The sequence below is a fragment of the Eriocheir sinensis genome, chromosome 65 (assembly GCF_024679095.1).
Source record: "Eriocheir sinensis breed Jianghai 21 chromosome 65, ASM2467909v1, whole genome shotgun sequence".
Classification (NCBI taxonomy): Eukaryota; Metazoa; Arthropoda; class Malacostraca; order Decapoda; family Varunidae; genus Eriocheir; species Eriocheir sinensis.
The window spans coordinates 5,578,960-5,605,946 of NC_066573.1; the positions used below are offsets into that span (position 1 = coordinate 5,578,960).

The 26,987-nt window shown below is 45.4% G+C and overlaps 3 protein-coding genes across 5 annotated transcripts in view; 2 read left to right on the top strand and 1 right to left on the bottom strand.

Annotated features, from left to right (window-relative positions):
• Window positions 1-6,292, top strand: part of LOC126987527 (cuticle protein 7-like) — a 25,624-nt gene extending 19,332 nt beyond the window's left edge. The window contains exons 2-3 of the mRNA XM_050844529.1: window positions 4,925-5,062; window positions 5,595-6,292. Of these exons, the coding sequence (XP_050700486.1) occupies window positions 4,925-5,062; window positions 5,595-5,903 (447 nt within the window). The 3' untranslated portion in view covers window positions 5,904-6,292. The remainder of the gene's footprint in view (window positions 1-4,924; window positions 5,063-5,594) is intronic.
• A 7,978-nt stretch (window positions 6,293-14,270) lies between these two features.
• LOC126987480 (cuticle protein 8-like) lies at window positions 14,271-17,430 on the top strand. Its single transcript, XM_050844448.1, has 3 exons — window positions 14,271-14,282; window positions 15,745-15,978; window positions 16,504-17,430. The coding sequence occupies exons 1-3, from the start codon at window positions 14,271-14,273 to the stop codon at window positions 16,822-16,824; spliced, it is 567 nt and encodes a 188-aa protein (XP_050700405.1). The 3' UTR covers window positions 16,825-17,430.
• Window positions 17,431-22,288: 4,858 nt separating this feature from the next.
• Window positions 22,289-26,987, bottom strand: part of LOC126987529 (gamma-aminobutyric acid receptor subunit alpha-6-like) — a 51,712-nt gene continuing 47,013 nt past the window's right edge. For all 3 annotated transcript variants that reach the window (XM_050844532.1, XM_050844533.1, XM_050844531.1), the window contains one exon: window positions 22,289-26,763. In XM_050844532.1, coding sequence (XP_050700489.1) covers window positions 25,906-26,763 — 858 coding nt within the window. In that variant the 3' untranslated portion in view covers window positions 22,289-25,905. The remainder of the gene's footprint in view (window positions 26,764-26,987) is intronic.

A 26,987-nucleotide genomic window follows, 5' to 3' on the forward strand; every position in this document is an offset into this window, starting at 1 on the left:
GAGGCGGGGTGTAAAGAGTGTAGGTTGAATGCAGTATATTGGGTTGTAGGAGTAGCATAGCTTAATTAAGTACTGTTTAATGACAAACCAATATACACAGACAGAGAAACAGACATATATAATCCTTCCTGACCTCCCTCACCTTACATTCAGACAGACAGACAGGCAGAAAGAGATACGGTACACAGACAAATCAGAAAACTCACATAGATATAAACAGACATATAGATAGATAGAAAGGGCATTGCGTGAGTGCAGATGTCCCTTAGGTGAGTGTAGCGAATGTTGAGTGCAAAGAAAAGTGTAAATTGAATACTACATTGAGTTGCAGGCATAAAGCGGAGAAAAACACCCCGTAATAATTTCTTCGGGATAGTCGGTAGGTACTGGATGTGTTTTGTAGTGTGCATGATGCCCGAAGACCTGGCTGCTGGGGATGAAGGGTTCAATGAGTGCCAGAGATGGGCGAGGCAGCAATGGGGCGTAATGGGTGCCAAAAGAGGCGGCCTTGAGGGCAGAGTACGTCCAGTGCCTCGCCCGGCCTTCCTCGTGGCCGAGGCAAGGTGAAGGCGTGGCAGGTACGATCCAAAGGTACCAATTTAGGTAAGGAAGGCGGTGCAGCCCTCAGTGTTTTACCGGCAGGGAAAAATCGGAGAAAGTGTTTGACTTTGAGGTGAAACATGTAACGGTGAAGAGTTTGGATCACTCAGATGTTTGGCCATTTAAAAAAAGATGGGAAAATGAGCCGACAAAGAAAGTCAACTTGAGGAACTGATGCTCTGCGTGTAAGAGGATGACCGCAAGTAAAATGGGAGATGAGTCTGGTGTTACCAGCCCCTCAGAGTACACAGGTATTTGCACACACAAAGTCTATGAATATGATTGGGAAACATATGACGGTTCACTTGAAAAATATATATATATATATATATATATATATATATATATATATATATATATATATATATATATATATATATATATATATATATATATATATATATATGAACAAAAATATGAAAAAGTCATCAGTTTGCTGATGAAAAAAAGTCGCATGAAAAAGGAAGTACTTAAAGAGAGATAATGCAAAACTACATATAATCATATTATACAAATTATATTATAGGAATATGATAATGAATAAAGGAAAGAGGTTATGAAAAATTCACCAGTTTGTTTGTGACACCATCTTTCTTAAGCTGTAGGAAAAAAGAAGTGCAGAAAAGACATAATGCAAAATCATATTATTATTATGTGTATATGTGTTTATTCGTGTACGTGCGAGTGTGTGTGTGTGTGTGTGTGTGTGTGTGTGTGTGTGTGTGTGTGTGTGTGTGTGTGTGTGTGTGTGTGTGTGTGTGTGTGTAAGTGTGTGCATACTTTTTATGTACAGGTTCCGAGAAAGCACGTGCCTAAGGCAAAAAATGGAGAGGAATCTGCCATGGAGGGGTAACGGGAGAAGGGAAAAAACTAATTCGTAGTAGTACTAAACATAAACAGTAAACCACGGAGCCGTAACACAGACAGGAGAAAAAAAGTAAAATCTGACAGTAAAACATGTTGCAAAATTAACAACCGGCAGTGGAAGAGTAAGACATCATTTTCTCACGGGGCCTCGAACCACCTTTACCTGGGCACGGCTGGCACCTTAATTAGGGGCCGTGGAAGCGTTACCTGAGTGGGAGGAGGGATTTAGGGGGCAGGGAGGGAGGGGGGGAGTCAGAGGAGAAGGTAAAAATGTACAAGTTATCTCCGTCCCTCTTCCGCTCCTATTCTATTTCTCTTCCCCTACAGTTTTTCTTCTTCCCCTCCTCCTGCTCCTCCTCCTCCTCCTCCTCCCATCCTTTAGTCCCCTCCACCCATTGTCAGCTGCTTTTTCACATCCGTATTTCTTCTTGTGTGTGTGTTTGTGTGTGTGTGTGTGTGTGTGTGTGTGTGTGTGTGTGTGTGTGTGTGTGTGTGTGTGCACGCACTTAAGTGTTCATATTATGCCTCTGTGTACTTGCTTAATGTCTACATCCATTTGTCTGTTGGTTTGCCTGTCTGTCTGTCTTGCTGATCTGTCTATGTCTGTCTGTTTATTTCTCTCACCCACTCTCTCACTCTCTCTCTTTTTCCCTCCCCTCCCTTCCTTTCCCTTTCCTTCCCATCCCAATCTTCCCCTTCCCCTCACTCTTTAAACATGACCTTGGCAGCACGGTGTAGGGGCGGGCGGGCGGGCGGGAGGAAAGTAAAGTGAGCGGCGGAGACAAGACAAGTTCAGTATATAAGCGGCTGCGGGCCCTTGATGCTTCACTCCAACGAGCCGCTTCACCCCGACATGTCTCTGAAGGTACACGACGCTCCTGCTGATTGGTGACTGTGGCCTTCCCTTACCAGCGCCCTTCGCCCTTTCTCGTATTACTGGGTCTACGGTTTCAGGAGCTCTGTATTTTTTTTTCCTTCTCTTTTTTTTTACCTTATCTTCCCTTTTCTCTCTATTCATGAGGGTTTTATTGTGTTTTTTTCTTGTTTCATTTCATTTCTCGTATATTTTTGTTCCTTTTATTTTTATTTTTCTCTCATGGCTTACTTTCAACTGATTTCCTTTCCTCTTCTCTTTCCTTCCTTCTTTCCTTCGTTCTTTTCATTTTTTTTCCTTCCCTCCTTCCTTCCTTTCATTATTACCTTCCTTGCTTCCTTCATGCCTTCCGTCCTTTATTTCTTCCTTCATTCAACTTTTCCTTCCGTCATCTCTTTCTTTTTTCTTCCTTCTTTCGTTCTTTCTTTCCCTCTTTCCTCCCTTGATTCCTCCTTTCCTTTCCTTAATTTTTTCCTCCTTTACATGCATCTTTCCATCTGCAAAGTTATTGTTATTTTTGTTCTTTCTTTTTCTTGCATTCTTTACATTTTAAGTTTTTTTTTCATTTTTTGCTACTTTCTCCTTCCCTTCATCTGATATACCTTCTATACCTTTTTTTTCCTTTCGCCCACGTCTTCTCTTAGTTTCTTATTTCATTTAGTTACTCCTCGAATTCTTTAACCTTTACCAAATGCTCTGTCTTAACTTTTTCTTTCTTTTCGTTCACTTTTTCCAGTTTCTTTTTGTCTTACTTCTCTCCCCCTCTATCCTCTCAGTTCTCCTTTGACCTCCATTCATTTCATTATTTTTATTTATATTTCTTTCGTCTCTCTTTTTCATTCTTTCCTCCGTGTTTTTTCTAATTTCCTCAGTTTGTCTGTTTTGTTTCCTCTATCCTCTCATTTTCTTTTTCTGTCTTTTTCCATTCATCCAACTGCTCCTCTCCCTTCCCTCCATATCCCACCTTTCCTCTTCTTTTGTTTTCTTTCTTTCTATCCCTATATTTTTCCTCTGTTCCCGTTCTTCCTTTCAAGTCTCTCAATTTTCCTGTTTTCTTTTTTCCTCAGGTTTCTCTTTCGTTTTCTTATGTTTATCCTTTCTTTCATTTCCTCGTTTGTTTCTCTCCATGCACCCTTTCACTTTTCCTCTCCCACTTCCCTCCGTTAACTTTCCCTCCTACAGTTTCCTCTCATTTCTCCGTCGCTTTCATTCCCTCGTCACTTCCCACGACCCTCCCGTCCCTCCCTCTACCTTGCATGCCTCGGTCCTTTCTACCCCTTCAGTCTTTGCTTCCTCCTCCTCGCGTTTCGTCCGCTGTCACTCTCCTCCTTACTTCCCGTTGCTGCTGTGTTTTTGATGCATAGATAACCTACTTTTTCCCTTCTTGTTCATTGCCTATATATTGTTCTTTCGTTTTAGCTATCTTAATTCACGTCTGTTTCCTCATGTCTCCTTTTTTGTTTATGTTTCTTCTACAAGTTCTCATCTCTCTGGTCATTTTGCATTCACTCAGTTTATTTTCTCACATTTCGAAGTTCCTGTCTTCTTTTACTTGTAGGATTCCTTTTTCTGCTTCCATTTTCTGCTTTCAGCGTACTCAATAATCCCTAGTTTGTGTCTCTCCAGCGTCCTCTGTGCGCCATTCAGTCCTTTTTGTGGCTCAGTAATGCCAACATCAACCTTGTCCTCCGCCCAAAGTGCTCATTTTCTTGTGTTTTTCCCTCTTTCGCCCATGATTTCCCTAGGTTTCTGTTTCTCTGGTACGCTTGATTTCATATTCTTTTCTTTTTCTCCGCCCTCTCGGTCTTCCTTCTTTCCTTCATCTCTTTATGTTCTTAGTCTGTAGACAAAGGTTTTTCCCATAATTTCCACGCCCAAGTTTCCCATTCAAGTCTTCAGGTTCCTTCATTTATTCAGTCTTTCCTTTACCCACCCAACGATTTCCTCCTCCGCCTCTTACGCCTCTCAGCCGCAGAACGAAAGCCAGTAGGGTAAAGGTCGGTACTGACACGAAAGATCAGATGAAAGGGAAAAGAAGTTACCTGTGAACTTCCCCCTCTTTGTTCTACTCAGGTTTTCCCACTTTCGTCTCTTCTCCAACCCTCCCTACCACCCCTTATGGTCCTCTTCGTCCTCCTATTTCACCCCAACACGTATGCAACAAGTCTCCTCCTCTTCACATTATTGCTTTCCTCACGAACGCTTCTCCCACTCCCCGTCATCTCCACGGTTACACAATATTCCTGGTAATGAATTGGAGCTATCGCTTTATATATTTCCTCTCGCCTCCATTGTGGTCATTCCTTCCTTTTCAACATCCCTCTCTGCCGCTAATACCACCACCCTTCTGCAGTTTCCCTCTTCTCCCCTTCATCTCCACGCGTGTAAGATGCACCGTGGATGAAGGAACTTGGTGTGTTGCTTCATATTCCTGCGCCCTTTCCCTTTCACCATCCCTCTTTGCCACTAAGACAACCACTCTTCTGTAGTTCTTCTCCCCCCTTCATCTCTTCGCGTATAAGATGCACCGGGGATGAACGAAGTGGGTGTGTCTCTTCATGTTCCCGCGCTCCTCTCCCTCAGATCGTTGCCCTGGCCTGCGTGGTTGTCTGCGTCCTGGGTGACCGCCGCCCTTCCTATCACACCCCCGACCCCTACGCCCCTCCCCCTCCCCGCTATGCCCCCCCGGCCTCTTACGGCAAGGAGCCCGAGCACCCAACAGTGAGTATATCGAAGGTTTTTTCTCTTTACCTCTGTGTGTGTATGTATCGACCTATTTCATTTTCCACATCTTAAGAGCTTTCCTCAATCCAGCTTCACCATTGCTGTCTCGTTTTTTACTTAACAGTTATCAAGTTCTTGAGTTTCCTCCTCACCTGAGTCACACGCCTGCACGTTCCTTACCTATACTGCAGTTACTTTCACGTTCTTCAGGTATTGCAGGTTACATAATTACTTACCTGCGTCACCTCACCTCTCGCCACCCTTGCCTCCCTCGGGGTGTATTGAGTTCAGTACTACACTCACGGTTACAAAATAATGTCCCGTCCTTCAGTCACTCTCAGGTTTGGTCATTAGCTGCATCGTTTTACCTTTCCACCTCTGCCTACCTGGGTCTGTATTTAGTTCACTGTAGTCCCACTGTACGCCCCAGCTATAGCGCATTACCCCAACTTTACCTATTCTTTGCCTTTCCCATCCTTCAGTAATCTTCAGGCTCACGTCTTTAACTGTCCTTCATCTGCCCCAACAGTCTCCTCCCAAGTACACGTACAACTACGGCGTGGCTGACGACTACTCCGGCGCTAACTTCGGCCACTCTGAGAGCCGCGACGGGTACAAGACCGAGGGCAGCTACACCGTGAACCTCCCCGACGGCCGCAAGCAGACCGTCACCTACGTGGACAACGGCGACGGGCTGGAGGCTGTGGTCACCTACGAGGGAGAGGCGCAGTACCCCGAGTACAAGCCTGAACCCAAGTACAAGCCGGAGCCCAAGTACAAGCCCGCCCCGGTGTATAAGCCCGCCCCTGCCTACGGTGCCCCGCCCTCTTACCAGTAAACCCCGCAGCGGGTACCCACAGCCTCGCGTCATCAGCCTCGCCATGCCAGTCACAAGCCAGCCCCAAGAGTATTTGAGCCAGGTACAAGCCACTTTGAACCCAGTCATGAGAAGTCAGTTAATATTCACTTAGAGGCTCGTTACAGGTCAGTTACAAGGCAGAATCAGGCTAGCTACGAATCAGTAACAAGCCAGTATCATGCTATTCACAAGTCATAATTTAACCAGTAACAAGTAAGTGTTCACCAGTAACAAGCCTCATATAAACCACTCAGGCCCGGCGTACTCTCCAGGGACATGCTGATAATATAAGATAACTTTACTTTTTTGCTTTGTATTTATTGTGCCAAAGCCACGGATAAATAAACATGAAAGCGAACATAAAATAACAGTGAAGATCCATACAGTAACCTTCCCTCCATCCATCCATCCACCCATCCGTCTCCTCATCCATTAACCACCCACGCTGTCAGGTAACACGGGCGACCATCAGTGTCCAGGCTGCTCATGGTCTGTCTCTGCATTCCGTCAGTCTGCGGGCGCTGCGTCATTAGAACCTTGCAGCCCGGCGGAAAAAGTTAATGTAGTCACGGGCACTTTCTACCTTCCTCTCCCGATGCAGGTAATTGCTCGCTCTCACTCGCTGCTTTCCTCCCTTCTTTCCTTATACGAGAGAGAGAGAGAGAGAGAGAGAGAGAGAGAGAGAGAGAGAGAGAGAGAGAGAGAGAGAGAGAGAGAGCATCTTTTTCCCTCTCTCTTTCTTTCCTTCTTAACTGTTTGTTTTTTGTTAATTGAGGAAAATTGACAAGTTGCTGTTGAGGAAAGCGTGAAGACTTAGCTTAAAACACACACACACACACACACACACACACACACACACACACCGCTCCGCTAGCTCAGTCGGTTAAGGCGCTACTCTGCCAGGTTTCGCGGCAACAGGCAGCAGCGGTTCGAGCCCCGCTCAGGCAGGCTTTTTCCGCTGACTAGGAATGGTTACTGCCCTTGAGCAAGGGACAGGGGCGTGGTGTGAGGTCCTGGCAGTACCCAGAGATCGACTAACGAGCCTTGCTCTAAATCCTGAGGGTACTTGCTGGCGATTGCGAGTCCAACTCGTGATCAGGCCGTGATGAAACACACACACACACACACACACACACACACACACACACACACACACACACACACACACACACACACACACACACACACACACACACACACACACACACACACACACACACACACACACACACACACACACACACACACACACACACACACACACACACACACACACACACACACACACACACACACACACACACACACACACACACACATGCACACACACACACACACACACACACACACACACACACACACACACACACACACACACACACACACACACACACACACACACACACACACATGCACACACACACACACACACACACACACACACACACACACACGCACACACACGGAGAAAATATATAAACCACTTCATCCAACATCTGTCTTAGGAAGGAGAAATGTAAAGTAAGTAGAGGAGGAGGAGGGACGCAGTTATGTTAGGATGGAAAAAAATATAGATATAGAGGAAATAAAAAAAAAACAGTTAAGTATATATATATATATATATATATATATATATATATATATATATATATATATATATATATATATATATATATACAGTTATATATATATATATATATATATATATAACTCAACTAACCGACATCTTTAAGATGTCGGTAAATACTGGCTATGTGCCGAGCCTCTGGAAAGTAGCTAATGTGACGCCGATTTTTAAAAAGGGGGACAGGTCAGTTGCTTCAAACTATCGCCCAATTAGCTTAACATCGGTTATAGGGAAGATGCTGGAGTCCATAATAGCCAGGAACATTCGGGAGCATTTAGAGAAACATAGCTTAATTCACGACTCGCAGCATGGGTTCACAAAAGGTAGGTCATGCCTCACCAATCTCTTGTCCTTCTACAATAAAGTATTTGAGGCGGTTGACAGAGATGAAAATTATGATGTAATCTATCTTGATTTTAGTAAAGCGTTTGACAAAGTTCCTCACCAACGACTGTTGCTTAAATTACAGGCTCACGGAGTAGAGGGTAAAGTTTTGAACTGGGTCAAGGCGTGGCTTAGCAATAGGAAGCAAAGAGTGCAAATCAATGGTAAAAGATCTGACTGGGGATGTGTTACGAGTGGGGTCCCACAAGGTTCGGTATTAGGTCCACTTTTTTAATTATTTATATCAATGACTTAGACACAGGAATTAGTAGTGATGTTAGTAAATTTGCAGATGATACCAAGATCGGTAGAGTAATTGAGTCGGATCAGGACGCTAGTATTCTCCAAGGTGAACTCAACAGATTATATGACTGGGCGGATAAATGGCAGATGGAGTTCAATGTAGGGAAGTGCAGTATTCTGAGTGTAGGTAGGAACAACCCCTCACATAACTATTGCTTAAATGACACTCTCATAAGTAGGTCTGGATGCGAGAGGGATTTAGGGGTCTTAGTGAGCTCTGATCTCCGTCCAAGGGCACAATGCATTCAAGCTAGAAATCGAGCTAATAGGGTACTGGGATTTATTTCAAGGAGCGTAAGCAACAGAAGCCCCGAAGTCTTCCTCAAACTATATTTAGCATTAGTTAGACCTCATCTTGACTATGCGGTTCAGTTCTGGTCACCCTACTATAGAATGGATATCAAAATGTTAGAATCGGTGCAGAGGAGGATGACTAAGATGATTCAGGGTTGAGAAACTTGCCATACGAGGAAAGACTCAAACAGTTAAACTTGCATTCTCTAGAAAGGCGAAGGGTGCGTGGAGACATGATCGAGGTTTATAAATGGATGAAGGGCTTTAATAAGGGAGACATTCATAAGGTTTTGTTGGTAAGAGAACCGGGTAGGACACGAAGTAACGGGTTTAAACTGGATAAATTCAGATTCAACAGGGACATAGGCAAAAATTGGTTTACTAATAGGGTGGTGGATGAGTGGAATAGGCTTAGCAGTCATGTGGTGAGTGCCAATACAATTGTCACATTCAAAAATAGACTAGATAAATTCATGGTCAGCGATATGAGGTGGGGTTATATACACGGGAGCTGAGGGTCACAGGAGCTGCCTCGTTCACGCCGACCGGCCTCTTGCAGACTCCTGAGTTCTTATGTTCGTATGTTCTTATATATATATATATATATATATATATATATATATATATATATATATATATATATATATATATATATATATATATATATATACTAGAGAGAGAGAGAGAGAGAGAGAGAGAGAGAGAGAGTGGAGCAATGGGTGAGTAAAATCGAATAGGGACATGTATTCAGATGGGTGTGGGTGTGGGGTGGGTGTAGGGGTGGGGGAGGGCGTGTGGGTGACCGCACGCCCTCACAGCTGCTCCCCCACACCCTGACATATGGCAGAGAAAGGAGGAAAGTTCTCTCTCTCTCTCTCTCTCTCTCTCTCTTTATCTCCCTATCTATCTCTAGTTATGTATTTACCTATCTATTTATCTATCCATTCCTCTTTCTTGATCTATTTAATAACGAGTTTTATGAAGAAAAATAAGAAACAAAAACATATACTTTCTTTATATTCAGGTTAAGGTCTGAATTATTTTTAGCTTCACATTCCTAGAAAATTATATCAATCTTTCTCAACATCGGTCTTTCCTAGTGTTAGTGTTTCCTGGTATCAACCCTGCCTAGTATCCCTTTCTGGTAAACGACAGCAATCCTTTACAGACTGGTTGACATTATATCTTTTCCTAATTCTACCTTTCTCGTGCATCGCCAAACGTTTCCACTTTCACAAGCTCATCCTTCCCTTGATATCAGTTCCAGCAATAATAATAAATAAAAAAACATACTTGGCCCTGTTCCCTACCGCTAGTTCTCTATGATAACCACTTGCACGAGTTCATGACTGGGTCCAAGCCTAACGTTTCCACTTTCACAAGCTCTTCCTTCCCTTGATATCAGTTCCAGCAATAATAATAATAAAAGAAACATACTAGGCCCTGCTTCCTACCGCTAGTTCACTATGATAACCACTTGCACGAGTTCATGATTGGGTCCAAGCCTAACGTTTCCACTTTCACAAGCTCTTCCTTCCCTTGATATCAGTTCCAGCAATAATAATAAAATAAAATAAAACATACTAGGCCCTGCTCCCTACCGCTAGTTCTCTATGATAACCACTTGCACGAGTTCACGACTACGTCCATGATATTATTTTTTCTCTCTGTCAGTTGTAAATGACACCAATAGCAGTTCTTTACGGCAACATTAGCTCCATAATAACATGCTTCCGGTATCACGTGGGTGTGTTGAAAAGTGTAATATAGACCAGTATTTTCAGACGCCGTCAGTCCACACAACAAAAAATTATCAAGACCATAAAGGAGATTAGTGTTATTCACATTCATGGTGCAGCAGAAGCCTTGTCAATCTGTCTTCAAGGAGTGTAAGGCAACCTGTTACTAAGCTCATAAAACTACCCATGGAAATACTAACACAACCTCCTCTACGAAAGTCTTATCAAGTGTGTGTGTGTGTGTGTGTGTGTGTGTGTGTGTGTGTGTGTAAGTTCCGAAATGTTTTAAAATAAGGTCGTTATAATCACACATTCGTTCATTTATTTATTCAGTTGCCTACGTATCTATTTTTTTATTATTTATCCATTATTTATCGCCTTCCTCGTAAGACTGTAAATGAGAAAGTGGGACATCAAGCAGTGAAGCAACTCCTCATCTGCGATCGGGGTCCTGAGGTCGTAGGTAGTGGTGGGAGCGGGGAGGAGAAGGGAAGGGATACGAGCTGGCTATGTTTGGTTACCATCGGCTCGCTTAGGCCAAGATAGTTTAGGTAAAGCCGTTATTTCTCGATCTAAGCCACTAGTACTCATGGTGATGCTGAAACTGGCTTTATGTGGTGCTGGGAAAGGACGTCAGCCAAGTACAATCCATTATAAAAGGAGAAGGCTTGCTATCTGACGTTGCTTCAGAAAATGGGACTAGCATGCAACCAATACACTGCCACTTTTCATTATTTCTGCTCACTAATAAGGTCTTTGATATTTTTTTTCTTTAAGAATGATCAAAACTATCAAACAACATTTTACGTATATCTTATTGTGCTGTAGCAAATGTATTCTTTGTAATCAAACTATAGAGGGTTTTGAGCTGTCTAAAATGCTGCTTGGTTGCCTATACTGAGGGTAGGGGTGCTGAGGGCAGGCAAGGCACGGAAGGACTGGATTAGGTTGCAAGTACTTGACGGCGGTGGTGTGCTTGGGTATTGGTGGTGATGCTGAGGACCATGAGGAACCAGGATGGGGATGGACGTGTGTTAAGGGACTATGGGGAGGCACTGGCGGTGGGGAGACGCGGAGGAAGGCTTGAAGGGTGGAGAATATCAGTAGTAGTGGGTTGTGGGGAGTGGGGAGGTACGAGAGGGGGAGAAAGAAAGAGGAGAGACAGCTATTAAGAGGGCCGTGGGGGGGCACAGACGATGTTTGTGAGGATGCGTGTGTGCGTGTGTGTGTGTGGGGGGGGGGGGGGAGTGGTTGAGGTTACCTATTACTTTTCACTTTTTATTTTATTTTTTTTACTCACAAAAATAAGTGTGCGGAAAAACTTTGATTTAAATACTGTGATTGTATGCAGGAATGTCTATTTTTAGAGATTTGTAGCTTTGGAGGTCAAGAAATATGATTTTTGTTTTTTTTGTTTTTTTTAATATTTTCTTCAGTGGGTCCGGCCAGTCCCACGTTACTCTCTGTGTTGGTCAAATTAAGCGTTACAGTTCTAGGGTTAAGCTCTGAAACTGAGTAGGCTACATAGAAACCGAATTGCATATTATATTTTTTTTCATATGCCATTTTCCTCATTAATTTCTGCTTCCAATAATTTCCACTGCTCAAAAATATATTATCGTTAGTTTTTCGTCCTTTTTTAAGCTCCGAAACTAAGTATGCTACACAAAAAAACGAATTGCATATTATAATTTTAACCTTCATGTGACATTTTTCTTATTAATTTCTGCTTTCAATAATTTCCACTGCTCAAAAATATATTATCATTAGTTTTTCGTCCTTTTTTAAGCTCCGAAAGAAGTACGCTACAAGAAAACCGAAATTCATATTACAATTTTAACCTTCATATGCCATTTTACTTATCATTTTCTGCTTTCAATAATTCTCACTGCTCAAAAATATATTATCATTAGTTTTTCGTTCTTTTTTAAGCTCTGAAACTAAGAACGCTACATAAAAACAGGATTTCATGATGTTATTTCTGCTACATATGTGTTTTTCCTTATTAATTTCTGCTCCTAATTATTTCCACTGCTCAAAAATATATTATCATTAGTTTTTAGTCCTTTTTTAAGCTCTGAAACTAAGAACGCTACATAAAAACAGGATTTCATGATGTTATTTCTGCCTACATATGTTTTTTTCCTTATTAATTTCTGCTCCTAATTATTTCCACTGCTCAAAAATATATTATCATTAGTTTTTAGTCCTTTTTTAAGCTCTGAAACTGAGTACGCTACATAAAAACCCAATTTCATATTACAGTTTTAACCTTCATATGTTTTTTTCCTCATTAATCTCTGCTTCTAATAATTTCTTATGCTCAAAAATGTACTATCATTAGTTTTTCGTCCTCTTTAAGCTCTGAAACTGAGTACGCTACATAAAAACCGAATTTCATATTAATATTTCTACCTTCATATGCCATTTTACTTATTGAATTCTGCTTCTAATAATTCCCACTGCGCAAAAACGTAGTATCATTGGCTTCTAGTTCTTTTTAAGCTCTGAAACTGAATACGCTAAATAAAACTTTGATTTAAATACTGTGATTATATGCAGGAATGTCTATTCTTAGAGATTTGTTGCTTTGGAGGTCAAGAAATATGATTTTTTGTATTTTTTTTCAATATTTTCTTCATTGGGTCCGGCCGGATCCACGCTACTCTCTAGCTGTGTTAGTCAAATTAAGCGTTACAGTTCTAGGGTTAAGGAAGTGGAAAAAAGAGGATGGGCGGCTGTTTGATGGCTATATAGCGGGGTACAGAAGATAGTTTGGAAGATGGGAGAGGGGAATATGGAGAAGGGAAACTTTAAGGGTAGAGAGACTGTGGATAGGGATGAAATACCTCGGGAAGTGGGTGAAGATGTTGGCTGTCTCTTTTGTTAGCTAGAAAATTACAGAAGATAGTTTGGAAGATGAAGAGGGGAGAAGTTTGAAGAAGGGAAGATATTGGGGTAGAGAGACTGTGGATAGGGATGAAATACCTCGGGAAGTGGATGAAGATGTTGGCTGTCTCTTTTGTTAGCTAGAAAATTACAGAAGATAGTTTGGAAGATGAAGAGGGGAGAAGTTTGAAGAAGGGAAGATATTGGGGTAGAGAGACTGTGGGTAGGGATGAAATACCTCGGGAAGTGGATGAAGATGTTGGCTGTCTCTTTTGTTAGCTAGAAAATTACAGAAGATAGTTTGGAAGATGAAGAGGGGAGAAGTTTAAAGAAGGGAAGATATTGGGGTAAAAAGGCTGTGGGTAGGGATGAAGTACCTAGGGAAGTGGGTGAAGATGTTGGCTGTCTCTTTTGTTAGCTAGAAAATTACAGAAGATAGTTTGGAAGATGAAGAGGGGAGAAGTTTAAAGAAGGGAAGATATTGGGGTAAAGAGGGTGTGGGTAGGGATGAAATACCTCGGGAAGTGGATGAAGATGATGGCTGTCTCTTTTGTTAGCTAGAAAATTACAGAAGATAGTTTGGAAGATGAAGAGGGGAGAAGTTTAAAGAAGGGAAAATATTGGGGTAAAAAGGCTGTGGGTAGGGATGAAGTACCTTGGGAAGTGGATGAAGATGTTGGCTGTCTCTTTTGTTAGCTAGAAAATTACAGAAGATAGTTTGGAAAATGAAGAGGGGAGAAGTTTAAAGAAGGGAAAATATTGGGGTAAAAAGGCTGTGGGTAGGGATGAAGTACCTCGGGAAGTGGGTGAAGATGTTGGCTGTCTCTTTTGTTAGCTAGAAAATTACAGAAGATAGTTTGGAAAATGAAGAGGGGAGAAGTTTAAAGAAGGGAAAATATTGGGGTAAAGAGGCTGTGGGTAGGGGTGTGGTTAGGAAAGTAGGAGAAGAAGGAGGGGCCGGTTATTAAAGCCCTATAAGGTGGTCGTGTCCAGGAGATGCCGGGGAGAAAGTTAGGAGGCGGGAATACGTTTGAGGCTAGAAAGTGGCGGTTTGGTCGTCTCCTCTATATATACGTGTGTGCGAGGCTCCGAGGCACAGCAGTCCTCACCATGTCTCTCAAGGTGTGGGTCATTACCTGTTTGTCTCTCTGGTCTGTGATTCTGTGCTGCCTCGCCTCCAGTGATGTCCCTGCCTTCCTTTCCCCATCCTCTCCCCTCCTTTTGATCGCCCTAGTTGTAGTTTTATCTTTTTATTACATTATTTTTCTTACCTCCTGAGCTCTTCCTGTGTTTATTTACTTCTATTTTTTTTCTCCATATATGTTTGCTTCCATTTCTATATTTACCTTAGTCCCTGTCTTTATATTAGCATCTTCAAACGTTTTCTCTCATTACATAATCCTCTACGTAAATTTATCTCTGCCACTCCAATTTTCTGTTGTATCTTTGCCTCTATTTCCCTTTGTCCGTCTTTTGTGCTTCGCCTGCCTTCTTTTCTCTCTTTTCATTGATGTTTCTCCTTTCGTTTATCTTTGTCTACTTGTATTTACTTTGTTTTTCTTCCATCGTCTCAGTCAATGTATGTTTCTCTGTCTTTTTCTTTTTAGTGATATCTGTTTCTCTTCGTCTATCTTTCTTTGCTTCGCCTCTAGTATTTCTCCCTCTTCATCGACGCATATTTCTGTTTATTTGCCTCTTTCTGTGTTTCTTTTGTTTTCCTTTGATCCTGCTAATTCATTCTGTTCCTCTGTCTATCTTTTTCGTTTCATTGATAACAGTTTCCTTTTGTCCACCCTTTGCTTCGTCTGTTTCCATTCCTCCCTCTCTCTCGATGCATGCTCTTTTTGCCTCTTTCTACCTGCGTCTCTTTTAATTGATTGATGTCTGTTTCTCTTTTTTTTTTTTCATTGATATCTGTTTCCCTTTGTCCATCTCTTCCTTCGCCTGTTTCCCTTTCTCGCGCTTCATCGATGTGTATTTCTCTTTACTGTCGTTTTTTACTTTTTTTTTTTTTCTTGTTTTCTCTCATCCTCTTAATCGAAGTCTTTCTCCGTCTATCTGATCCTCTTCACTGATATATGTTTCCCTTTGTTCATCTCTTCCTTCCTTTTTGTTTTGTATCCTTCTGCCGGTGTGTTTTCATGTTTCCATTCATCTGTTTCTCTGTCTATCTGTTCCTCTCCATTGATATCCGCGTCCCTTTGTCCCTCGCTTCCATTCTGTGCTTTGCCTGTCTCGCTCTCTCCCTCCTCAGCGATGCATAGTTTCCCCTCGTCCATCTCCTCCTCCTCCTCGTCGCCGTGCCTCGTCCGTCTCGCCTGGTCGCCTGCTTCGCCTCCGGGTCTCGTTCATTATTTCCTCACTGCTGCTCTTCGCCTCGTGATGTGCAAAGACAAGGACGCTGGTTTGTTGACTCGCCGCTGACTTGCTCAACTCCTCTCTCTCGGGGGCACGAAGTCTGCGTGTGTGTGTGTGTGTGTGTGTGTAATGTTTAATTTGTAGTTTTAAATTTGCTTCTGCGTTGGACCAAATTTCAATGTTTTTATTTCTATTTTAGTAAAGTGTTTTATTTTCTATACGATCAATAAACAAACTAGCTGTGTGTGTATTTTTGTTTGTTTCGTATGTGTGTGTTGATTTAAGTGGTCGTTCGCTTGTTGTGTCGTTCCAGGTCAGTCTGTTGGTCGTCGTCTGCGTGGTCGGGGCCTCGCTGGCTGACCAGGTGCCTGTCTACCACGAGCCCCCCCAGTACATCCCCCCTTCCCCCTCCTACGCAGCCCCCGCCCCCAGCTACCACCCCGTCGAGGACTACCCAGATGTGAGTGTTCCCTACCCTGCCGTCATTCCTTTCCTCACAAGCAGCGGGTCATTCCAAACTACATAAAGAGCCTGTAGATAGTTGACAGTTATCGCCTTTTTTTCTGCCAGTCTTCCTCGTTTTCATCTGCGTTTGTCGTAATAAATCGTTCTTTTCCTCATCTTATATCTAGCGTCTCCTTCCATGCCGTGCAGAGAGCCTGTATATAGGTTACTTATGGCACACTTTTCTTATTTGCTGTAATTAAGTTCTCATTATTACAACGTCACAGTGCCGCCCTTTTTTTCATTTTACAATCATTGCCTCCTTCCATACCGTGCAAAGAGATACTTATAGATCCCATATCACAATCCCCTCACACAGTACTCATTCCTGCTTGTCATAATCCGGCTCTCGTCTCAATGCAGTTTGTTCCTTATGCTGTCTCTCATCTTAGGATCAGCGTCTCTTTCCGTACTGCCTAGAGAGTAAGTAGGGGATTCTTAATAGTCTTCCTCCCTCTCATCCATGTTCGCCGCGCTGTAGTCGCCGCCTCAGTACAAATACAACTACGGCGTGGCTGACGGCTACACCGGCGCCAGCTACGGCCACTCTGAGAGCCGCGACGGGTACAAGACCGAGGGCAGCTACACCGTGGACCTCCCCGACGGCCGCACGCAGATCGTCAATTACGTGGACAACGGCGACGGACTGGAGGCTGTGGTGACCTACGAGGGGGAGGCGCAGTACCCTGAGCACCAATCCTCCTACCCCGCCCCGCCCCCAGAGCCCGCCTACGCCGAGCCCCCAGTCGAGCCCGCGTACCCCGCCCCTCCCCCGCCCGAGCCGCCAGTCTACCCAGCCTAAACACCGGCCGTCAGTATCGATCGTCCTGTAGTCATGCACATCGCCCTCTCCCCCCCTCGGACGCACCTGAGCCCCCAAAACAAGCACATGCACAGTTTTCTTTAGCCCCCCCAGCACAGCACCGCCCCTCACCGCCCCTGCTCCCCGGTCTCCTCCTCCCAAGTGACCCATATCTTCCCTCACTCCCTCCTTGTCTCTTTGCCTCCCACACCCTTGGCCTCTTCCCGATATTGTAGAAAAGAACGGTTACCTCTACCTTACTTACTCACTGCCTGTCTTCACCCCTACTACCTCCCTGTTAACTCCCCTCCCCCCTTCCACCTGCTGTCTCTCTCCCTTAACCACCTACTACATTCACAACCCCATCCCCTCCTACCGCCCCCCCTTCCTGCTTTTGTCTTCTCACATTCATAACCTCCCAAATATACCCCCTCTCCCCCCTTTTCCCATTCACTTCCCCCTCTTCTACCCTAACCCCTCCTCTCCCCTCCCCTCCCCTCCCCTGCACAGGTAGCTAATTACTCCCTGGCTGGTCCAGGTGACATACGAGAATATTGGGTTCCCCAGGTGCCATAATGATGCTTTGTAATAAATGTTTGACACTCACCTTTGCTTACCTGCGCCCTGTTAGCTGCGTCCTGTCCGCCCCGACGCCCAATTCTGGCTGGGTGGTGACGGTGGTGGTGGTGGTGATAAGGGTGGAAGGGATGGGGATGGGGGGTGACGGTGGTAGGGATGGTGACAGTGATGGTGGTGGTGATTGTTGTGGAGGTGGTGATGATGACCAAAGTCCGACACAAGTATGAAGTCAGTCTGGGCGGGGACAGAACCTCTTCACGGCGCTGCCGCATCACCCCAGTGCATCACTCTCTCCCTCACGTGTCATCTACGTACTATTTGAAATTGTGTATCATATATTCTGATTTGGCAGCTCTATGGCCAGGGGACTCCCTGAGCGGGTCCCGCCCACGCTGCCTTCATAGCTGAGTCGGGTTATATTGTAAGGGAGGTACAGGGTGTCGAGGGGCACGGGGGTGACGATGACCAGGTGGCTGTAATAACAATGACGTGATGAGGGGAATTATGCCAAGAACGATGATAATGATAAGGGCATGAGGGTTGGTGATGATAGTGAGAGCGATGAGTCACAGGGCTGGTGGAGGCAAGGAAGCTTCGCCTTCTGGATCAATAAAAGAAAAGAAAAAAGTTAACTTCTATTGCTGACAACTGATACATAAGTGAGCATACAACACAGCTTCCCGAGGCGCTGTTGGGTAGTCGTCGTGGTCAGGTCAGGACACTCAACCTTTGTCGCCCACCAACAGCAGGACGATGAGCTCTTGGAAACATAACAAACAGACCACCACCCAGTGCCTTGCTGTTTGGTGTTAGGGGGATGTCACCCACTCCTCCCACCAGTCTCCCGACGCCACTGGCCACCCGCCGCGTCGGGCAGAGGTGCCGCTGCTCCGTCTCATCGCCGTGTCTGTCGCAAAGCAGCACGACGCTCGATGCGTCACAGAGGCGTCGACTGGACTCTCCGGGAACTCGCTGTGACAAGTAACATGGAGGCGAATCGGCCCTTCCGTGAGTCGCTGCAACTCGGTGGCTCGGAGCAGCTCATCAGTGTGTGGCAGGACAGTCCACGCGGCCCGCGGCGCGGCGCCCGGCGTGAGGGTGACCCCCGCAGCCGTGGGGCTGCCAGGCTGCCAGGCTGGCCGGCTGCTGTTGCTCCGAACAACAAAACAACAACACGAAAACAAATGACGTGTGTCTCCTTTGGACAATATTGATAACAATTACGTAACCTGGATGCGAGGAGACATAAATATACGCAATACCCCCAATTTTTAGTCATTCCCTTGAAAATACACAGTGAGCATATATGTGTTCTACTATGTGCAGTTAATACATACAAATATATATGTTTTATACATGGTGCTACTAATACAATGTGTGTCGCCCCGTATGTACACTATGTACAGCCTCGTCTCGACATTCCCCTGGCACCGACCTCCGTCCCTCCCCCGCCCGCCGGGGGGCGAGGCGCCACACTGAAGGCAGCCGCGGCGGCACGCGGGCCCGCCGGCTGGTGGTTCGCGGGGCTCAACACCCGAGCGAGTATTTGATGGACGCTAGACTATGTATGAACAAAGGTGTTCTCGGCGACGGATCGTCAGGAGCATCGTCGCTAAACGGGGGGACAAAAGGTACGAACACTGAAAAGACGCTTGAATACTGTTATTGTTTAAACGTTAAATAAAATACGAAAGTGTTCAACATCTAAAAATTCTTTTGATATAAGTACTTGAAATTGTTCAAGTGTTCAACATTCATCAAATAAAAAAAAACGGTTATTACACATCTGTCCGCCGCGGGGATGGCGGCGGCGTGTGCCGAGCGTGGCGGCGCCGCCGGGCGAGTGGTTGGGCCGCGGCGCAGCCGCCCACGTCAAGGTAGGGGTGGCCGCGGCGGCGCGGCGCGGGGCGTTGCTCGTGCTGGCAGGACAGGACGTGGTGTGGCCGCGTGCAGGGCGTGGCTGCGGCGGGTGAACGGTGATGAGCAAACTTTTGATATAAACACGTGGCGACGCTCGGCGGTGAGGGGAGCGTGGCCAGACACGGGGCGGGGCGGCGACACTTACGACACTCGGGGACCCTTCAGTGTGGCGCCCCTCCCGCGGTGCTCAGGGGAGGAGGAGAGGGAGGGAAGTAGGGAGGGGGGGCAGGAAAGGGAAGGGGAGTAGGACTGGAGGGGGTGAGGCAGGAGGAGGAGGGAGGGTGAGGCCGGAGAGGGAGGGAGGGGGGAGGCAGGCGCCGTTCTCACAGTACCCGGATATACGAACTTGTGAACGTTCATAGTTATGTACACCAAGATCAAATAATACGGATAAATCAGGAGTTAATTTCAAAAAGTGCCGGAATGAGAGGTTATTGTCTTCATAGTATTTACATTCTTTACTGAGGGTGAGTTTTTGCTGGGTTGTATACTGGTAGAGGTCCTGTGTGTGTGTGTGTGTGTGTGTGTGTGTGTGTTTACCTAAGTAGCTGTATTTCACTAGGGCATGCATGGTAGTAGTAGTATACGTGCGTACAAGAGCTGAGCTTAGATTCATGTTGTCTTGTCTCCATTTCCACTTCCATCCTATTCGGTTCAGTATGTACAGGTGCGAGAGAAGTTGTCGCGAGTATAGCAGGAGCAGACTTGAAAAGGGAAGCTGTGATAAATCTCTTTCCCATCCATCTCCCCCCCACACACACCTCGTAAGAAGCGCATCTGCACGCCGCTATGTTTTGTCTTCCATGGGGACGTGTCATTAATTAAGTTCTTGCGTGTGTTTCGTTACTTTCGTTGGCGCCGACTATTTGCCAATCCCATAGTGTCCTGTTTTTATAATCTAGCAAGAGGAAATCAAGTCACTAACAGCGTTCAGAGATATAAACGAAAAATTAAGTAAACTCCGGGTAGTAAAAATCGATAACTTTTCTAAATTTTGAGGATACGACGCAAGAGTTTATATTTTTTCATTCGTAAGAAAACACATACATATAACACGAACGATTTGTGTGTGTGTGTGTGTGTGTGTGTGTGTGTGTGTGTGTGTGTGTGTGTGTGTGTGTGTCGATCCGTCTGTCTGTGTGTGCGCACGGATGAAATTCAAGACATAAAAATCTTCGCTACATCAGAACGCTTCAGGTCTTTTCACTCTCCTCTCTCTCTCTTCTTACAATCAGCCGCCGCGTCGCTTACACCTTCCGGCTACACACATAGGGTCGCGCAGAGTGGTCGAGGGGTCGTCAGGACATGCAGACACACACACCGTCCCGTCGCACTGAGTAGCTTATGGATCGTATTTTAAAACATTTCGTCGCCCAAGTTCACATATTTGACATGGCTTTCGTAGGAGCTGTAGGCCTTTCCAGGGGTAGTTTTATGACCCTGGTGGTAGTTGGACCCTTCTTCTGTGCCATGAACCTTAAAAACACTCATGAAAACCAGATTAATCCCCTCTTTGACCTTTAGAAATAGTTGATGTGAGAAGCGACGGTGTCTTAAAATACGCCTCCCTGTTTGTACGCACCGCTCCATTTAGCACTCACACCAGAAATCAAATCGCATGGAGAATTTAGCTGAGACTGTTTTAGGCTGGGTCAGGTTTTTTTTTTTTTACGGCAAAGAAGGCAGCTCAAGGGCAAACAATAACAGGCTCAACATAAGGCTCGCTAAACGCTGCTCCGAACAAAAGAAAAAATAACGAGCGGCCGGAGGAGACTGAGGTTGATTGCTCTGATAGTTTTTCATTTTTATTGTTTTGCATTTGGCTCTTTTTTTTGTTTTTTTTTAGAGTACGGTTGTTTGCATTTTTTTTATTTCGTGTTCAGTTTTCTTCTTTATCTTTTATATTTTAGGTGTAGTCATTAAGCTGTCTATCTGTTCATCTATCTATTGATCTATCTGCCTTGCTCGATTTTATTTATCTTTATTTTTTCCGTCGTTTATTTCTAGCAATCTATCTCTCCATTCATGAAAATTAACAAAACATGCCTTTTATTTTTTCATTTTACAGTAGTTGTTTTTTCTTTCTCAATTCAGATTTCAAGAGTAAGTTTTATCCCTGATTTGAGGAGTAATTGCAGTGGTTCGGTTTACTCTGGGAGACACTCATTTTGGCACGACCTCTCCCCGAAAATTACTTGTCCGATGAACGAGACCAACACATGTTCGGGTGTGCACATATACCGATCTGACTCCACATACCGATCTGACTGCACATACCGATCTGACTCCACATACCGATCTGACTCCACATACCGATCTGACTCCACATACCGATCTGACTCCACATACCCATCTGACTCCACATACCGATCTGACTCCACATACCGATCTGACTGCACATACCGATCTGACTCCACATACCGATCTGACTCCACATACCCATCTGACTCCACATACCGATCTGACTCCACATACCGATCTGACTCCACATACCGATCTGACTCCACATACCGATCTGACTGCACATACCGATCTGACTCCACATACCGATCTGACTCCACATACCGATCTGACTGCACATACCGATCTGACTCCACATACCGATCTGACTGCATAGATACATGGATGCAAAATGGATGCTGGCCGACTGAATAAATGACTGAATGACCGACTGAATACATGAATGACAACTGAAAGGGTCATGCATATGGAGTGTAAGCAAGTGTTGGCTTGACTTGACACTGAAAATGATACATGAAAGAGTTCTTGACTGAGTGACGGACTGACCGACTGACGGACTGACTAACTCACTCACTCACTCACTCAATGACTGAAGGAATACATGAATGAAGATATATAAAACGTTCGTGCATATGAACGGGAAAAAACAAGATTGTCCTGAGTTTAATAGAAAAAAAAGCAACTGAACCATGCAGAAAGCCATAAAAGGAAAATAAAACACATCTATTTCAGTAAATTTACTTAATGAGTCTTTGGGAACAGGTAGGAGGAAGGTGGAAGCTCTCCCAGGGCCCGGATGGTGCTGTTTGTGTGGCGGTGACGGCGTGGGGTGACGGTGTGGTGTGGTGTGGTGTGTCGGTGTGGCGTGGTGTGTTGTGGTGTGGTGTGTGAGCGTTGGTGTGGTGGTTAACCCTCATCATTGTGTTGGTGTAGTAGGGCGTTGTGGTGTGGTGGGGCTGGTGTTAGTGGTGGTGTTGTTAGTGGTGTGTTTGTGTGGTGGTGTGGTGGTGTTGATGAGGTGGTATTGGGGTGGTGGCGTGGTGGTGTTGCAATAGTGGTGTAGTGATGTGGTGTTGTGGTGTGGTGGTGAGCGCTATACTCAGTGTTGGTGTGGTGTGTGTCAGTGGCAGTGGGGTGGGTGTGGTACATTGTGGTGAGAGCTATACTCGAAGTGTTTGTGTGGTATGTAGTAGTAGCAGTGTTTTGGGGGAGGTGTGTCGGTGTGGAGGCGGTGAAAGCTACTCAGGAGGATGGAAGATAAAAGAAATAGACCAACAAACATGTAAAATACATAAATGAAATCATGCAGTGTACTGCGATCACTTGGAGGCTGCTTGAAGAAAATGATGGATTGAAAACAACAGAAAGAATCAATAGAGATAATTCGTAAAATGCATTCCACATAAATAAAAGTTTGAAGAGAACACGTCCGGTTTGTGTCTGTAAGTCAACAACGAGTTTGTCTTGACCGAGGAACGGAAAAGAAAGGCTCGGACACAGTCAACTCAGGTTCGATGTGAAAACAGAATGGAAGGATAATCATAATAAACAGTCAAAACTATCACGTGTGTTGTCAGACAGGCAACCGAAGGTGAGGGTAATGAAGGCAGTAACTTGGTGACCTGATGCAGTTGAGGGATCCTATAAAAACAACAATGAAACAATGATAAAAAGAGAACGGAACAAACCCGGCGCGGTGCTGAGTACAACAATGATAAACAAGAGGAAACTCCTTTTTGTCATTTAAAAGTCTTAAAGGTTTTTCTTACGCTAATCGTCTCCAGAAGGCAGGAACCAACTCATTTTTCGAAACCCCAAAGGAAAGAGTGACTGAGCTTTGCCGTGAGATATCCCCGTGGTTGCGGACCCGTCGCGGCCGGCCTGGTGTCAGATATTCACTTTTTGATTAACCTCGCGAATGAGGCACCCCCCCCCCCCCTCCTTTCCCGATAAATGTATGCTACTGCCCAATCTTAAAGTATGGCTGCATGTAGGTAGTGGATGCTGGGAAAGGTTAAATCGTATCCGTGGTTCCTGGACTGGAGTGGGCGGGGCCATTTTGTGAAGTTAATTTGAATTCAGTCGGCGGTGTCTTTCTTGGCTGGTGCCGAGAACAGGCTGAGCGAGAGTGACGTGCTGGAGCCTTGCGATGGGACAGTTTGGATCATTATCACCGGGATGGAGGACTGATGCAAAAAGAATTTATAAACGTGAAGGAAAGGCTACCTGGCCGATGTGGTGGTGGTGTGTTTGGGTAATATTCATGAAAACATTGCAGCAATATTGATAAAATATGCAAGAGTATGGGAGGGTATAAACATCGATCTGTCAGATAGACAAAAAGATATATTAATGTTTGGAAACATTTTACAAATACTTTCTTTTTTTGAGGTTGAAAATTAGTGACAGATTTTTTTTTCTCTTCTTCACTCTCGGATTTGGATAACTGTTAATGCCGCGTGAATGCACGGACCTTAGACTCGAGTGTTCCAGAGAGAATCAAACCCTCGTCCAGGAGGGCTCAGGAGGCTACTCGTAAACGTCGACTTACACTTACTGAAAAAATAGAAAACAGTTTGCTATTGACTCATCGTATTTAAAAAAACGCTTTGATAAAAGAAAGAAGAAAGTCCCAGACAGGCGTTTTAAAGAGACCGAAACAGTGACATGAAACACAACAGGGGAATCCAGAGTAAGACATAATGTTACAAAACACTTCCCCTTCCCCCTTGAAATGCATCAACTGTTTGGGTTTGTGGCCTGTGAACCCTGCAGCGAGGGGCTCAATCTCGACACAGGGTTCGAGTCCCAAAAGTTTTCGGTCATCTTCGCTCCGACCCCCGAAAGACAATGACAAGATGAGGTGTTGGCGGGACTTAGTGCTAAGCGTCATGATACTCCTTAACAAAGTCCTTACGGATAAAATACTCTTATAGAAGGCTCCGTTTTCTATGACATAATGATTCTTAACATAAATATTCTTATTTACACTTATGTATACTATGTTCAGGCTCAGGCGTTTGTCTGTTCCAGGTGGAGACGAAGAAGAGCGGCGGCGGGGCGGCGAGGGGGGCGAGCCGCGGTGGGCGTGCTCCCCCTCACCACCACCACCACCACCAACACCACGCCCACACATGTCGCGGTGTATAATGCGCTTCATCCCATGCTCATATATATATATATATATATATATATATATATATATATATATATATATATATATATATATATATATATATATATATATATATATATATATGGCGTCTGTCAGTGTGGAGTGTATATCTTATTATGTGAGGCTTCCAACGAAATCAAGCTTGAGGTCTAACAAAGTGAGGCTTTACTGAAAACGATAAGAAAACGCTGAACCGGCCGTCCACAGCCCGTGACCCAGTGGTCGCTATGTTCGAGGGCCACGGCCGGCGCCCGGGTGATCGCCTGGCAGGCCGACTCGCTTGCCGCCCGCCGCGGCTACCCCCGACGAGGTGGGTCCGGCGCCCAGCGGCCCGCGGTGCGGCGGGCGGAGGGAGGCCTGGCGGTGGCAGGCGTCGAGGCGCCGTGCTCGCCGCCGGTTCAGGAAAGCCCAAAGGTGAGTGATCTGATTCAAAACTGTTCCGGTGATGGTGAAGATTTTGTCATTATGGGTGAGCTAAAGTTTGGTCCTCAGTGTCGCGTTCTGTACACGGAACTTTGCTGTTTCTTTTCCTCTATTGAAAAACTTATATCGCAAGTGGCTTTGCAATATACTTGTGCAGCATAGTAATGAGAATGATGGCACGTGATCTATACTCCTACGCGTCTAAAATGGTAGTGTTATGGAGTGAATGTCTGTTGACGGATGATATAGTTATGCCTTAGGTCTTCACATTTATGTATAGGATATATATACCACTGGTTACATATATTTGTGTTGATGATATACTGTTATAGCTACGTCTGAAGGATATTAAGTAAGTACCGTGTCGTCGACGGTGAGTGCTGCTAGAGGGAAGGAAGGAGGGAAGGTGTAGTGGGACGTCAGTGACCAATCAGATGGTGGGTGAAACAGTATCCCTGCTGTGATTGGATGGCTGGCGTCACTTCTCGATGCCACGCGACGGAAGGAAGCGCCATAACACCTCTTGGACCATTGTTCCGTGGCAAAGTCTGTCTGCACTCACCCTCAGCCTTCACCTCCCCCGCGCCCTGCAGGCTCAGGGCCGTACGCCCGCGCCAGCCCGCAGCGGCCCTGGCGGCCATGCGTGCTGCCGAGACTCGCCGCGACCGAGAGGGAAGTCACGCCCACACCGCCTCCTCTGTCGCCGCCGGGAGGAGCGTCACGTCCTCCCGGCGCAGGGTGGGCTAGTCGCCGTGCGCGAGGCTCTCCACGGGCCCGTCCTCGTGCGGGAACTCGTCCGTGATATAGTAGTTGAAGAGCACCCAGTAGATGGTGAAGAGGATGAAGAAGGAGGAGGGGAAGAGGCGGCGGGCGTACAGGTCAATGATGGAGAAGCGATCCAGCACGTCCTCCTCCGACGGGATGTTGTTGGCCAGCGACATTTCCGAAATGAGCTTTTTCTTGCGCATGAGCATTTGCCAGATGGTGTAGGGCGGCGGGGGCGGCTGGAGGGCGGTGGTGTCCTCGTCCTCGGACTGTATCTCCACCTTGATCACTGTCAAGTCACTCTCACTGTCCTGCGACTTGTCTTTCTTCAGTTTGGAATCTTTCTTAAACTTAAAGAGGCTGCCTTTGCTGGTGATGCTGCCACTGTCGCTGCGGGAGAGGGGGAGCACGCCCTCCCGCGACACCCGCCCACTCCCCAGCATTGGGTCTATCTCCCCACTCACCACACTGGTGTCCACACCTCCACTCCCACTGTCCTCCTCACCCTCCTGCCTTACCGGAGACACGGCGGCACTCCTCAACCTCACTACCTCCTCCTTCTCCTCCTTCTTGGCGGCGCCCTCCATCTCCATCTTCTTCATGGCTCCGAGCGTCTCCGGCACCAGGGCGAGAGGCAGCCTGAGCGCCTCTTTCAGCGTCGCCTGCCTGTCGGGCGTCCCTGCCTCGGACGCCTCTCCCTCCTCGATAGGACGGACGCTCAGGGGCACGACGGAGAGAGGGACTCGAAGGGTTTCCTTGAGCGAGGCGCCGATGCCCACGCCGCCGTCCTCCCTCACCGTTGTCGTCACCATCATCGTCGCGTCCTTCTCCGCCGCCTGGGGGACCAGAGGGAGTTACTATATATGTGTGTGTGTGTGTGTGTGTATATATATATATATATATATATATATATATATATATATATATATATATATATATATATATATATATATATATATATATATATATATATATATATATATATATATATATATATATATATATATATATATATATATATATATATATATATATATATATATATATATATATATATATA